The sequence below is a fragment of the Pristiophorus japonicus genome, chromosome 1, assembly GCF_044704955.1.
Source record: "Pristiophorus japonicus isolate sPriJap1 chromosome 1, sPriJap1.hap1, whole genome shotgun sequence".
Classification (NCBI taxonomy): Eukaryota; Metazoa; Chordata; class Chondrichthyes; family Pristiophoridae; genus Pristiophorus; species Pristiophorus japonicus.
Genome location: NC_091977.1, coordinates 170,413,172 through 170,429,737, shown reverse-complemented (window position 1 = coordinate 170,429,737; position 16,566 = coordinate 170,413,172). Strand labels below are relative to the sequence as shown.

At 41.5% G+C, this 16,566-nt stretch overlaps 1 protein-coding gene across 5 annotated transcripts in view; it reads right to left on the bottom strand.

Moving 5' to 3' along the window:
- mctp1a (multiple C2 domains, transmembrane 1a) overlaps positions 1-16,566 on the bottom strand; it is a 979,537-nt gene that overhangs the window by 43,957 nt on the left and 919,014 nt on the right. For all 5 annotated transcript variants that reach the window (XM_070884895.1, XM_070884861.1, XM_070884869.1 and 2 more), the window contains 2 exons: positions 8,092-8,201; positions 6,051-6,160 (listed from right to left, as the gene is read on the bottom strand). In XM_070884895.1, coding sequence (XP_070740996.1) covers positions 6,051-6,160; positions 8,092-8,201 — 220 coding nt within the window. The remainder of the gene's footprint in view (positions 1-6,050; positions 6,161-8,091; positions 8,202-16,566) is intronic.

Below are 16,566 nucleotides of genomic sequence, written 5' to 3'. Positions count from 1 at the left end.
CCATAATGGCATCACAGCTGCAAGACTCTCACGTCAGGAGCTCATAAACGAGTGCTTTGCTTGAAAGAACAGTGGTATATACAAAGCTGCAACACTGCTGGGTGTGCAAGTCATACATCAATGGTGTGCATCATCTTGGTGACAGTTAAAATTTAAGTTGATTCAAGTTAAGTGTAATTATACCCTTTCATGTTAAAGAATCACCAGTGTGTAACGGTGCAGCTATCTGAGACAATGCGCAACAAGGTTATGTTAAATAAAAAATATTTACCCGACCATTTGTCTAGAATCATAAATATATCTGTAAAAAACATCCCACCCCACCCCCGCCCCAGCCCACAACAAATTTATCACGTTTACATCATTACAATGGTCCCCATTTCCCGCAATATAGAACACAAAGGCAAACCAACAAAGTAGCCCCCTCGCTCCTTGCCCCGACCCTCCCACCAAAATAGCAGGCAGCAACCTAAAAATATGCCCCAGACATCACCTGTGGCCATGCACCTCACTTTCCATCCTCCCCCCCCCCCCGCCCCCGTTTCTCCTCCCCACTTCTAACCCTTCCCCTTCCTCTCCTGACTCCAAGCCACCTGGCCGAGGCGCTCCTCAGGCACTGCTTCATTGGGGGGGGGGGGGGGTGATGGCAGAACCAACCACTGCTTGGACGGATACGGGAGAGAACGGTCCCGAGATGGGAACGTGCTCCGAGCCAGAAGCAAGATGTTCCTCCTGGCTCTCATGTGTCATTGGCAATGGGGATGTGGCACCTTAGGGTGCAGTGCTGCACTCCGGGACTACTGGGAGCCCTCTGCAATCAATGTTCCTGGTTAACAGTTCCAGGGCCTCCTCCATCCCTTCCATGTTATGTATTATTTGTTGGACAAATACTCAGTGCAACTACCTTCTTGGTGCTTAGTAGGCTTTTTGCTGCTGGTGAATCAGGTGAGGAGTGTCTCCCACAAGTTCACCCCATGTGGTCAAGGTGTGCATTTCTCACGTATATACAGTATTGCAGTGTTGTTACATAAAGGTTACATACATGACACTAGTCTCCATTTAAAAAATGGGCGTTAGCGTTAAATCTCTCTGAACTTCTGCCGTAAAGTGTCACCGTCCTTGAGCCTCCCACAACAGCCAAACAAGCAAACACCACACCCACACACACTTTCAGTCCCTCTCTGCTCCCTCTCTCTCTGTCTCTTCTTCTGCGCATGTAATGATGACCCCTGACCTCCTGAATCGCGGGAAACTAGCGTTGGCATGCCGTTGCTAAGGACGGTGACACTTTACGGCAGAAGTTCAGAGAGATTTAACGCTAACGCCCATTTTTTAAATGGAGACTAGTGTCATGTATGTAACCTTTATGTAACAACACTGCAATACTGTATATACGTGAGAAATGCACACCTTGACCACAGGGGGTGAACTTGTGGGAGACACTCCTCACCTGGTCATCCAGGTATATAAGGGGAGGTCCCACGCAGGGTCATCATTTCTTGGTCCTGTGAATAAAGGTTCAGGTCATGGAGTGACCTTGTCCATAGAATGTGCCCCGTGTGGATTTGTGATATTGTGTAGGGACTTTACAACTAGGGGCTTTGAAAATGGGCGACAAGACAGCGATCTGAAAACCCATTTTTACCGCCCACGCCGGAAATAATGCCCATTTTTGGGTGATCGGCACAAAAATGCAAAATCTAGCCCATTAATTTTCCCTTATGTTAAAGTGATACTGTGATGTAACAGAAAAACTCGAGCAATTTATGGAGCACAGTATAACCAACTTTGATTTACTGCTTCACATGTCAGTTTGACACAATGGTAGCTCTCTTGCCTCTGATGCAGAGAATTGTTGGTTCAAGCTTCGCTACAGGAATTGAACACATAAACCAGGCTGACACTGAGAGCAAGCTGCGATGCCTGAAGTTGCTGCCTTTTGGATGAGGATTTGGCTGTTCAGGTGGACTTAAATGATCCAATGCCATTTTTCAAAGCAGAGCAGAGAGTTGTCCTGATTATGTGCACAACATTAATCTCACAATCAACATTAGAAAACAGTTAACTGGTCATTCATCTTATTTGGTGTTTGGGGGACCTTGCTGTGTTCAAAATTGGTTTTGAATGACAAGATTGCAAAAGTAATTCATGACTGTAATTCAGTTTAAGATGTTCTGAGGATGTGAAAGGGGCTATATAAATGCAATTCTATTTCTTGCCTGCTGCTTATTTCTGATTTTCAAAAAATACAGGGGCCAGTTTTCATCAAGGCCTCTGCCTGCCCAAGTGCTGCCCAAAATGCCATCGCCGAGGTCCCTCGAAGGTCGGCAGATGGAAAATGAATGACGTACGCTGCCAATCTAGACGGCAGCGGGCAGGAGCTCTTATTCTCGGCGGCAGAGGTGCTTGTCGCCCAAGTGCCACCGAGGATGGAGTTGGGCCCACGGAGGGTCGAAGAGCTGAAAAAAAAATCACCAATAAAAAATAAAAAAACTATCTCAAGACCTTCAGGGGACCCCATCCAGGTAAGTCACTGTTGAAAATGTAAAAAAAAATGTTGACTTACCTTTTTTTCAGTTTCTTAAGACTTACTGTCGGGGACAGACCAGCCACCAGCCAGCGGTCCACCCCGTTCTGCCGCCGAGTCTCACCAACTCCTGCCCGCAGGAATCTGGGAGCTCGGCGGGCGGGAGGTCAGTTGCGCCACTCGGCCGTCCACTGATGCCAGCGGGAGGTTCCCGGCGGCTCTCCCCTCCCGCCCGCTCAAGGCCATCCCCGAAAGTGGCACTGGGCGATCTTGACGAGGAATGTCAGCGGCAGTGGGCGGTGAGATGATATATTTTGGCCACACAATATATTTTTAAATTTAAAAAGTTATTTTTGCGATTGATATACAGGTACAGGTCCTGAATCTGGAATTCCGAAAACCGGAATTGTCCAAAAACTGAACATTTTTGACAAAAGCGCAGTTCAGATTGAGTAGTCCGGAATCTGGAATCATTGTCCGAAAACTGGACATTTTTGACATAAGAACATAAGAAATTGGAGCAGGAGTAGACCATTTGGCCCCTCGAGCCTGCTCCGCCATTTAATAAGATCATGGCTGATCTGATCATGGAATCAGCTCCACTTCCCTGCCTGTTTCCCATAACCCTTTATTCCCTTATCGCTCAAAATTCTGTCTATCTCCGCCTTAAATATATTCAATGACCCAGCCTCCACAGCTCTCTGGGGTAGAGAATTCCACAGATTTACAACCCACTGAGAAGAAATTCCTCCTCATCTCAGTTTTAAATAGGTGACCCCTTATTCTGAAACTATGCCCCCTAATTCTAGATTCCCCTATGAGTGAAAATATCCTCTCTGCATCTACCTTGTCAAGCCCCCTCATTATCTTATATGTTTCAATAAGATCACCTCTCATTCGTCTGAACTCCATTCAGTATAAGTCCAACCTACTCAACCTTTCTTCATAAGTCAACGCCCCCATCTCTGGAATCAACCTAGTGAATCTTCTCTGAACAGCCTCTAATGCAAGTATATCCTTTCTTAAATAAGGAGACCAAAACTGTACGCAGTACTCTAGATGTGGCCTCACCAATACCCTGTAGTTGTAGCAGGACTTCTCTGCTTTTATACTCCATCCCCCTTGCAATAAAGGCCACCATTCCATTTGCCTTCCTGATTACCTGCTGTACCTGCATACCTTCTGTATTTCATGCACAAGGACCTCCAGGTCCCTCTGTATTGCAGCCTTTTGTAATTTATCTCCATTTAAATAATAATGTGCTTTTTTATTGTTCCTGCCAAAGTGGCTAACCTCACACTTTTCCACATTATACTCCATCTGCCAAATGTTTGCCCACTCACTTAGCCTGTCTATATCCCTTTGTAGATTTTTTGTGTCCGCCTCACAACTTGCTTTCCCACCCATCTTTGTATCATCAGCAAACTTGGCTACATTACATTCGGTCCCTTCATCCAAGTCATTAACATAGATTATAAATAGTTGAGGCCCCAGCACCAATCCCTGTGGCACCCCACTAGTTACCGTTTGCCAACCCTAAAATTACCCATTTATCCCGACTCTCTGTTTTCTGTTAGTTAGCCAATCCTCTATCCATGCTAATATATTACCCCCAACCCTGTGAACTTTTATCTTGTGCAGTAAACTTTTATGTGGCATCTTTTTGAATGCCTTCTGGAAATCCAAATTCACCACATTCACTGGTTCCCCCTTATCCACCCTGCTCGTTACATCCTCAAAGAACTCCAGCAAATTTGTCAAACATGATTTCCCTTTCACAAAACCATGCTGACTCTGCTTGACTGTATTATGCTTTTCCAAATGTCCTGCTACTACTTCCTTAATATGGACTCCAGCATTTTCCCAATGACAGGTGTTGGGCTAACTGGTCTATAGTTTCCTGCTTTCTGTCTGCCTCCTTTTTTAAATAGGGGTGTTACATTTGCTGTTTGCCAATCCGCTGGGACCTCCCTAGAATCCAGGGAATTTTGGTAGATTACAACCAAAGAATCCAATATCTCTGCAGCCACTTCTTTTAAGTCCCCAGGATGTATGCCATCAGGTTCAGGGGACTTGTCCACCTTTAGTCCCATTCTTTTACCGAGTACTACTTCTTCAGTGATAATGATAGTTTTAAGTTCCTCCCTCCCTATAGCCCCTTGATTATCCATAATTGGGATGTTTTTAGTGTCTTCTACCGTGAAGATTGATACAAAATATTTGTTCAACGTCTCTGCCATTTCCCTGTTCCGCATGATTAATTCCCAGTCTCATCCTCTAAGGGGCCACTCTTTTCCTTATTATATACCTTAAAACTCTTACTATCTGTTTTTATATTTCTTGCTAGTTTAATCTATCTTCTCTCTCTCTCTTACTTTTTTTAGTCATTCTTTGCTGGTTGTTAAAAGTTTCCCAATCCTCTGGTCTCCCACTAATCTTGGCCACATTATATGCCATTGTTTTCAATCTGATACCATCCTTTATTCCTTAGTTAGCCACGGATGGTTATCCCTTCTTTTAAAGTCTTTCCTTTTCATTGGAATATATTTTTGTTGAGAGTTATGAAAAATCTCCTGAAATGTTGACAAAAGCACATTTCAGATTGAGTAGTTCGGAATCATTGTCCGAAAACGAGATATTTCTACAAAAACGCATTTCAGATTGAGTAGTCTGGCGTGCGATCGGTTTGAGCCTTGCCGAATGACCCTCGACCCGACCCAGCCTGGCCCAACCTACGTGCCCCCCTTGGCACGAACCGACCTGACTCACGCACTCTGGTGTTATTCGAGATTTATAGGTATTGTGAATTTGTATTATTTATTCTATTTCATGTTTTATGAGTAAATTCCTTTTCATATTTTATACTTAAGCTTGGGTTGTGTTCAGCCGTTTTAATGTCCGGCCCGAAATCCAGAAAAATACGGAAACTGGCACGGCCTCGGCCCCGAGGTTGCTGGATTCGGGATGTAAGATTTTCATCTCAGAAATCCGGAAAAATTCAAAAACCGACCCCGAGGTTGCCGGATTTGGGATGTTGTCCCTGTACTAAGTATGCTACAGGTGCAGTTATATCGTGAAATAATAATAAGGATCACGTTCAGGTAAGATGTTACGGTAATTGGCATTACAGACTGATACTATAACATTACCAGGAAATAAACTATACACTACATACACTAAACTGTATATCCAATAAAAATTTATATGGAAAGTTTTAACAAACTGTATTAAATGAAAGAATTTCCTGGATGGGTTGGCACTACACAGAGGTCAATGTATTTGTCATTTATTATTGCCAGCTTGTTAGAGCAAGAACACATTAGTACCTTCTGTTTCAACACCATTAAAAGGGCAAACATCCATATAATTGTGTCTGCAATTTCTTGACACGGAGTGTTGTCTCACACTACTAGAGTATGTCAGTTAACAAGCAACTCCATAACAATTAGTATCAAAAACTACTAACAGCACAATTAATCCTTTGAAGAAATGTGTACAACATAGTGTAGAAAGTTTGACCTACCGTAGACAAGAAGAATGTATCTTAGAGGAACAAAATAAAGGATTAGGGTGCCGGCAGTAAGGACAAAAACAGCCAACCAAGTCAGGAAGGGAACTGTCCAGTTGAAGGTACTTTAATAGAAATGAGAAATAATTTTTACTGAAAGCAATTAGTTACATACAATAAGTAACCACAGATAAACATGATAATGCCAAGAGAGTTAAGGAGAGACCAACACTTCCATCAGACGTTCTTTTGGGCATTCGCACTTGGAGGTCTGTATTGCAATTTTAAGGTAAAATAGATACTTGTATTTCTTACTGTATTCATTCTTATCAATTACAGTCAGAACATGTGTAAGAACATTTCCCAGATTTTACTGGAGGAAAGCATCTCCTGGTGTGCCCAGTTAGTTAAGACTTGTTTATGCACATCTAGCATTTAAAACATTTTTGCACACACAGTTTCTGGAAATGTGAGCTGATAACGATGAGGGCAACAGGGTATCTGGGACCTTGGTGAAGAATGGGACAAATAGTGTATCACCTTAATCAATGAGATTAAAGGATTGAGAAATAAACACAGGAAGGATTGAGGAGGGTGAATTAGAGTGGGTGAATTCAATGTCAAAGTAGGTACAGAAAGAGAAATAGAGAAAGAAAGATTGGATTAAGAGAGAGAAAAAAGAAAAAGAAAGGAAAAATAAGAACATTTAAAATTAGACATTTTTAAAATCTCCTAAAACAATTCACAATCTGAAGGAATGAGTCACCACAGTGAAAATTGTTTACTTTCTGGGCAAGAGAGGGTGATAGCCAGTCATTAACAATTATTAAGCTGTTAAAAGGTACTTATGATTGGGGCCCAGGAGAGGCGTGAGTTCGGGGCCCAGAAGAGGCGAGGGCCCAGGGGCAGCACGGGCCAGCCCACACTGTGATATGTGTGTGCACTGGTCCATACAGCAGAGCTGTCTCCAGTCATTTTGGTTAACCCTTGCCACTGGACCAAGACCTCGCTCTGTCAAACCCATGTGGTGGCTGGTATGCAACGGCCACCACACATTAAAAAAATCCACGCACAGGCATCTTCCACCCTTCAAGATGTAGTTCTAGATCTGGAATATTAGGTCCTTCATTGAAACATCTGTGAACTCATCCCTTTTCGGCATGGAAGCAAGTCATCCTCGTTTCGAAGGACTGCCTATGATGATGATATGCTAATTACATTATTAACTTTCTGTGGTGAGTTTAACGAGCAATTAATGTGCAAATGCAGCAACTTCATCTAAATCACGGGGCAGTTCAGGGAGAGATGCCGTTTTCGCAAAGCTAACAGTGGAGCAGGGCAAATCGTCCAACAACTTGTGGCGATTTGTAATTCAAGGGTGTCTCTTCCTTACTACAAGTTGCAGTCCGATTTACACATTAATAACTGTGTGCGTCGTTCAGCTGTATTATATTTTCAGCAAAATCTGGCCCATTGTATTTTTGAAACTTGCACGGACACCATTATCTGCTACAAGTATAAATGCATAGATACATTTTCATTATCTATAACAGTTGTAATTACAGTATTTCCTCATATAACATTCTATTTATTTATTTAATTTAGTTGTACCAGCAAAATTACAAAAAAACTTTGGAGAAATGAAATGAAGTAAAACTTTTTTTAGTATGCATACAATATTCAAGAACTCTTTTGTTAAATAAGTCTTTTGTTAGAACAGTTCCAGTAACCTTTATGCATTATTTTTGATAAACTTGGCAGCAATCTAATTTAGGTCACTTCCTTTTTTTTCACAATTACTAACTTTTTTTCCACATGTTTCTTTGAAAAACTTCCTCTGCCTCTAAAGTAAAGGACAAGATGAATTACACAAGAACAAGAACTGCAAGTCCTCATTGTAAAGGCTGGTGTGTGGAAAGGTAAATAATGACAGGACCTGATCATTCATCATCCTGAACTGGTGCTTCCTACCAGAAAAGTAGCATTCTGCACTTTGCTCAGAAGGAAATGCAGGGACTATCACAGAAACAGACAAATACAATGTGGCAGGACTCACTTTTTTATTCTTTCGTAAATGGAAGCGACCTCATCCAGGCCAGTCTGGACAGCTATACACACTTCCTGGATGGCAAACAATTTATCCATCAAGCCTTTCCTTTCAGCATCCTGAGGGAAAAGAACAATGATAAATCATGCGCTTTGTTGTATTTGGATGAAGCAAATTTTACAATGCAAAGATTTTTGTTAACATTTAGATGTTTTTGTTATATTGAGAAATAAATATTGAAAATTAACGTAATTTTTTAATTGGCTCTTCAACCACAACAGAACATTAATTACCATGCCAAAGTCAACCTCAGAGAAAAAAAGGTATATATCACACTGTCTCAAGAAAAAAATAACTGGCTCAGTTCAGATGCTAATTCCTCTAGCTATTTTACACTCAAGTATTATTGGTTTCACCAATATATTGGTGAATTTTTTGTGTGCTTATTAAGGTGAGGAATGTAATATTCTTTTACTTTTGCACCCAGCATCAGCCTAAGCAATCCGAGGTTCGAGTACGACACCAGTAGCACAGGCAGGAAGTTTAGAATTGTGCAACTTCTCCCACATGCTATGCTCCACACTCTTCGCCACATGCATTTCTTGGGAATATAATCCTGAAAATGTTTACATTAAAATGGTGCATTCTGGTTCATTTTAAAATAGTTTTTCCCCCCACAACTGATATATTTTAATCTAAAAAAGGAAAGATAAGTGACATTTTGCTTTATCCACCAGCAGCATGCTAACCAGACCTTAATTTCATCAAAGCTACTTGAACATTCACTCGACCCCCTTCTTAGAGGCATTCCCTTTCATTCACAGAGGTCCCTTCCCTCCCCCCACCCCCCCTTCACAGAGACATTATATTCTTCTTACTCCTGCAATTCGGAAGTAATCTATGGAGTATATTATAACTTTCACTGTCGGACAGTAAACTTGGTCTTGCAGATCAGCAAGTCAAAGGAAAGGAAATTTGTGGAAGGTGGGGGGGAGGGGGGGGGTGGTTTCATGGGTATCCGATCCCCTCCCATCTGTTTTCCACCATCACCGAAAGTTAAAATTAGCCCTTATATGTCTAACCTCCCCAATTCACAGAAACACTCTTCCCTCTAACGCCCAGTTCCGATGTATGCTTCTCTTTATTCACAGAGGCATTTTTCTGCTGCCTCCTTTTTTCACATAGACACTCTCCCCCTCTAAATTTCAATCCCCTTCTAATCGCAACCACCAATTCACATTCCTTCTCCACCTGTCCATCCAGTTTGCAGTGGAAATCTCCCCGCTGGTATTGACTGCAGTTTCCACCTGATACTGCTACTTCATTCCAGGACCCGATTGTGCTGCAGACGAGAATTCCTGACCTATTGCAAATCGCAGAATTCTCATGCACAGGAGAGAGAAGAACCAGTGCTAAGTACAAGCTGTAGCTGGGATCAATGAGAAGAGCATCAGGTTGTGGAGTAACAGCAATCTTCCAACCAGATTCCTTGGAGCAACAAATCAACAGTTGCAACAGCTGAGTACCCCAGAGGGATTAAAATGGGCATATAGTTGCATACAGCGTTTACACCTAGCTAGACCCCTGTACAACAGAAATTGAAATGCCAAATCAAGCTCTCTGTACTTCAGCCCTAACCTGAGAAGGGCATTGCTTACTATACCAATGTCAATTTTTTCACTTCCTCTACTAGCTGTTTTTATAGTGACACCGCTAACTTAGATAGTTTTCAGCCTATGGGCTCACATCCACCAGGAATTGGGTTGAGGCTACTCACACAACAACTTATGACTTGCTCCTAAAGATGTTCTTTAAAGAACAGTCGCAGAACCAATTTACTGAAGCACCACCACTCTGTGCCATGGTATCTTCATGCCAGTGATTCCCTGAATAGTGTGTTTGCCAACTTAGCTATGCCCCAACTCAGCTATGCCTAACAATGTCTTCATAGGAAAACAATGAGCAGAGGCCTGCCACTTTCCCATGGGCTGGAATTGGTCTGAGATACACACTGAATAGTGTGTTTGCCAACTCAGAAGTGGAAAGTGTTTGAAAATGTAAAAGCCTTAAAAATACAAAAAGAACAGCTGAAATTCCTCAACGGGATGTTCTATTTATACCATGGGATTTGTTAGGAAGGGGTCTGAAATGGTTCCATAAAATTTGTCCCATGGAATGACCTTTAGCTAACTTTAGTGGCTATGATAACACCAGCAGCAACACTCCAGTAAAATTCAGTATTTATGACACGAAGCACATTGAAACCCTCCAATACAAAAACAGATTCATGTTACCCTGTACCACAATTGGAAGGAGAGTCTGAAAAGTGAAAGAATTTCTATCTAACTCAATGTGATGTGTGTTATTTTGCTAAATCTGTTCAGTCTTCCCATTTGTCATTTATGTACAAAAGTGAATGAGGCAGAGTGCAGCTATTAAAAGAGCTTGACAATTGGCCGTTAAATTCATTGTGGTCTGTTATCATTGCAAAACTCCTGTAAAGCTCACATTTTTACACCATTTGATTCCACTTAGATCCGTAAAAAGTCAAAAACTGAGAAAATTGCAAGCAAAGATTACTGGTCCATTTAAATTATTATCCTCCCTTCTCCCACAAAGTAAAGCTTGGTACCGTATTCAAACCTTTGTTTTTGTGGGTTTAGCATAGTAAAAAGCTAATAAAATTTCAAGGTTCTTAACCCAGTGCCCTGGCTAATCTCCTTTTTTCATGAAAAACAGACTGCAGTTTGAAAATGCAATTAAAATGGTGTTAAATGGTGTAATCTACAACATAAGAAAAGTCAAGGATAGGAAAAGTTCATCAAAGCCCATCCCTCTAATACCCTAATTCTTCCATTATAGCAGTCAACTGTTTTATGAATGCCCTTAATGCTTTTGCCACTACCTTACAGATTTTTCAAAACATTTATCATTCTTTGAGCAAAGAATTTCTTCCAATATCTGTTTTAAATTTACTTGTCATGAAATTATGCCCTCTGCTCCCACTTTTCTGGTTTAATTTGAAGTTAATATCCTAGAAATTTGTTTAAGCCCATTTTCAGGCCTGAAATAGTTGGCACACTAGGAGCATGTGGCAGAAGCTGGAGGCCTGAGGCTTGCTTAAAATTAGGCTTCAGGTTTCATCAGCGTATTTCCAGTCAGCTGTGGGCACCTGTCGTGCCTTCAGAGGCTGCTCGCCAATGTACTAGACTCCAAGTTGGGCTGGCTGCCTTACTGGCAGTGGCCCTCAGGTAAAACCTGGGGGCTGGGAGAGTTTTCTAGTCCTCCCCGCTCCTCAGGAAGGTAAGCATATATAAACTTGCCGTTTTGGTGATGGCCAAAGGAAAACCTGAGTGCAGCATTGCTGGTGCATGCTTCTCTCAACACTGACCAAGGAGCGGGTTCCTGAAACAGGTGTTAGGTCCTTCATTATCATACGCAAGGGGTCTAATTCCTGTTTTAGGTGGCCGTTAGGGACACCTGACTATCACCTGACTAATATGTAGGTTGGACATATTTTAGGTGTCCTTGGGGCACTGGACATAGCCGCACAATATTGGTAATTGTTCTCCTGTATTATGCCCGAAAGATAGGTGAAACGGAGTCCAATTTCCCGGTAAATTCTTGGTTTACCTTATCCATACCATTTAATATTTTACATATCTTGGTAAGGTCTGCACTTAACAGCCTTCATTGTTGCGATTGAGCTTCTCTAGCCTTTTCTCATAGTTCATCCTCTTTACATTTGGGATCAGTCTTGCTGCTCTTCTCTGTACCCCTTTACAAAGTCTGTACATCCTTTTTAGTGGCATGATGACCAGTATTGAACCAAAAATTCCAACTGCAGTCGAAACAATGCATTGTAAAGACTACACTTTATTTTTCAGGACGTATATACCCATATTATGGCCCCAAGTTTCCACATGATTTGCTCCTGATTTTTAGGGGAAACTGGTGTAGAACGGAGTATCTTAGAAATCGGAATTCTCCACATTTAGTTTGCTCCAGTTCTAGTCAGTTAGAACAGTTTCACTTTGGAACAGAATTTATTTTTCAAAAGGGGGCGTGTCCGGCCACTTACGCCTGATTTCAAAGTTTCGTGAGTGTAAAACTTACTCCAAACTAACTTAGAATGGAGTAAGTGAAGATTTTTGTACGCTCGAAAAAACCTTGTCTACACTTTAGAAAATCAGGTGTAGGTTACAAATTAGGTGTAGGGAACGAGGTGGAGGGGGGAGAGGGGGGGGGAAGTCATTAAATTCTACAATCAATCCTTAGTTATACTTATACAAATATTATACAAATAAATCCAAACTGAATAAAAATTTATAAGCAAAGAAAAGATTAAATAAACCATGTTCCTACCTGTGTGAAAGTGCTTCAGGCAGGCCTTTCATGTTGGAGACAGGCAGCGGTGTGGCGTCAGTGTCTCGACGGCAGCGGCAACAAGCTTCGAGCTGAACTGCAGTGCTTGAGGCAGGCCTTCATTCTCTTCGTGGCTGGCCGCGGAGAAGCAGCACCGGACGGACCCGAGGCCATTCGGCCATGAGATATCAGCGGCGTCAGTGGCTGGCCGGCAGCCGAAGAATCAACGCAGGACACACGCAGCTCATTAAGGTTCTTGAGGCCATTCGGCCACGCTTTAGGGGCGGCGTCAGTGGCTGGCCGGCAGCCAAAGAATCAGCAGCGGACGGACGTGAGGCCATTCGGCCATAGGATATCAGCGGCATCAGTGGCTGGCCGGCAGCCGAAGATACAGCAGCAGCCTTCGAGCAGTGAGGGGGACTGAGGCCATTTGGACAGGGAGAGGCAGCCACATCGACAGTTTTATATTTAAATTTGCAGAATGGGTGCTGCATTGTCAACACCACGTATTATTGCAAAGTTAAATTGGCACTCTTATTTCTCCAAACACACAGTCCTTACTTTGCATGCACCAATGCAGCACCGGTTCTGCAAGTTTAGCAGTGAAAAGCTGAACTCACTAATTTCAGCAGGTGATTTATTCAGCAGTGCTGCTAAAAGCACTCCCTCACACACAGAAATATCAAAAAAAAATTAAATTACAAGCCTTTGCAGGGGTGCAAGAAACAAATCTTCACTTTTTCTGCAGTATTTTAAAAAATGGCCGAGTGCCAATGTTTGTGTGAGACTGCGCGTGCGCGCACGCTCCAATGCGCACGTGCAGGGTTGCCGGCACCACGAAGGCTAAGTTAAATTGTACCCGCCCCCTGCTACTTAGAAAATCGGCGCGAGTGTTAGGCTCCGCCCCCTGCTGCGAAGAGACAGAATATCGGACTTTTTTTTAGGCGCAGTTTTCGGCGCGAAAAATAGGCGCCCAGCTCGGAGGTGCGCTGTTTTCGCCGCGGGACGAAACTTGGGGCCTATGAGTCCAAGTTTGAATCTGACTTAAAAAAAAATGGATTAAGTTTGAGTTGCAAAATATTTTGTTGGAAGTGGTAAAACATGTATCTGTTTAATTTTAATGGTTAGAATTACAAGTAGAGTGAAAAGAAAGTTACAGAAAATAACAAGATGCCTTGGTTAAGAAATAATATAGAGATAACATTTATTTTCTCGTGAAAAAAGGGAGAATTGCTTAAGTAATGACTTACTAATAAATCATGGGAAAGCATAGCTTTGAAATGTCTGATTTCAGAGAATTTGATTTTGTTAGTGAGTGATTAACTCCACAAAAAACAGTTATTCTCCTGTTTTCATTAATAGGGAAATTTCACTCCAAGCTGTGACTTGTACACTGAAGGTCATTAATTGTTGATGAAACGATTTATTTTGCTGCAGCTATACATATTGACAATTACTGAAATTACAAAAGTCATGTCACGTCAACTGAAAATGTAGATAAATAATGCAGCTCCTGTTACTGCTTTAACATGTAATATGTCCATTGTTCTCTGTAAGGGAGAAAATTCATTTGTAATACGCATCAATGTTTTTGTAATAATGGCTAAAAACAAAGTATTAAAACTCTTTCATTAATTCAAACATTGCCAGTAAATCTGGAAGGTTACTCCTATAGTCTTGCTCTCTTCTGGCACCAAGTACGGCATTTTAAAGAATATGGCACTTGATCCGCTGGAACAAACATTCATAGCCAAACATTTGTAAGCTCTGTTGCTTATTTTCACCTTCTATAATCTTTGTATGTGAATCTTTGAAGAAATGCTCAAACTGGCAATCTTCAAAGATATATAGGAAACCACATTGTAGGAACCTGAGGCTGTTTCTTTTTATAAATATATTGGAAGTACAAGACAAACCTGCATTTTTCTTACAAGTGCATCTGTTTTGAATTAGGGCTGTGTAAAGTTATTCAAAAATTCAGCAGAGCTCTGAAGAAATTTGTTGACATTTTCTGCACAAGCCATAGACAAAATAGCACAGGAAAGAGGAGGCGGTCAGTGGGATCAGAGTTCGGCTTTACTTAAACCAATTCCACATGCCCCACAAACCATTAGCTGTTTTCTATTTCCTGTGTTGAAGGCTTATAGGAAAAATAATCTAGGCAGTGAAGAGCCCTGCTTGTTTTTCTTCAACAAGCTGCTGTGTTAGCAAATAGAATTCATAAGACAATTTTGAACAACTGTGGCCCTCACTAATACCGTTTGAAGCACAACTGGCGTTTTCTTTCGAGTCCAAGATGGCTGGCAAATGGAATCAATTTCAACACTTTCTATCTACAATAGGAAGTTTCTGGAAATAATTATCAGCCTAATACAGAAGAGCATATATTTTACAGCTGTTTAAATGAGATTTAATTTCCATGATTGCTTTTTCTTTTACTCACAGGTTTTAGTAATTATTGTGCCAAAATATTATCATTCCAACTGCATAAAATTACATATTTAAAAAAGAAAAAGTTTATGTGAAGATCAGCAACCTGAGAAACTAGGTAATAATTTAAAGCATATTGGGGGAGAAATTCTGTTGTGGCATTAACCCAGGTGGAGCGGTAAATTTTGCGCAGCAAATGGTTTACGTCTCCAGCTGCAAAATTCACCAGCTGAGCCCTGACTGTGGAGCGGAGCACTAAGGGAGGCGTTCCACAACTCTTTTAAAGGACCTGACCTTGAACAAATGAAAATCCCGAGGTAAATTGTCAGCCTTGGAGCCCACTGAGAGAGGCTTCCGTGAAAAAATCTGAACAAAACCCACCAAAAACATTCCCAATACTTCCACATGAATCGTGAAAGTAAAAATAAATAAAAACCAATCACTTACCTTAGGTAGAGATTCCTTCCCTCACTACGGTCGCTATAGCTGGAAGAGCCAGCGTTCACAGGTGGTTCCACTAGGGTGCGCTACCGGATGTTACGGATTGGGCGCGAACCAAATATCGAGCCGGTGTCGCAACCAGGGGCGTTGCACACTGGCTCGCCTCTCCCGGGTGGTACTGCTCTGCATCTCTGCAAACCCGGCACCAAATGTCCCGGTGGGGTTCCGGAAGCTGGCCGACCGCCCGGAAATGCTATCTGCTGCCATTACTGCCTCTCCGAGGCAAAAAGAGAGGCAGCCAGGAACTGAAAATCCAGTCCACTGTGTTGAAGTATTCAACACAAGTAAAACTCCAATCTTTTACAATTTTGTTGATTTTTATATTATAAAAATAACTCAATAATTTCAGTTATACTTCAGAACAGAAATAAAGTGTGAAGGAATATGAAGGAATAAAAAGAAACAATAAAGAAAGTTAACTGCAATGGTTTTGAAATTTACTACAAATATGACAAAGCTGGCATAAGTCTTCTGTACATTCATTGTTGTAAATCTGTGGTGTTGCTAATGAACATTAAAACATTGTCTTGCTGTAAATGTCACTTTTTTGTCTTGCATTCTCTAATTCCTTCAGTCTTTGTATTTCTAATTGTCTCCCACTCTTTATGTCGATTTCATTCTCTGTATGCTCTAACTCACTGTCTCATTGTTGTCCCTTTATATGTCTATTTATGTGAATTTTCCTCACTCTCCATTCTCTAAATCCTTGCTTCCCTTTGTCTCCTCTTCCTTCTACGTCTTGTGCTTTCTCTCACTCTCTCGCTCTGCCTCTCTCAGATTTCCCATCACTGATTACTTTAATTTGTATTGTTTACCTTTTTTAAAGCCCAGGGCATGAAGCAAGTACTGGGTCAGATGTGGGTTCAGGGACCAAATTTCTATAGTTCACATAATGATTGCGCATTTATTTAATTTAACTGGCAGTGTACATAGTTTATATATGTTATATGCAGTTTATGGAACTCGTAGCCTGGAATTCATACCACTATGTTGTGTACAATTTATTTAGTACAGCCAGAATTTATTTGCCATGTCTCTGGCGTTTCTTTAAGATAATGGACATTCTCTATTCCATTCCCAAGCATGACAAGTCAAACTGTTCACCTTTAAGTTTTCTGGAAACTATTTCCCACAACTTTGGTTAGTAGCTTCTTTATTAAAATATTAATTCTAATGCAATTGATATTC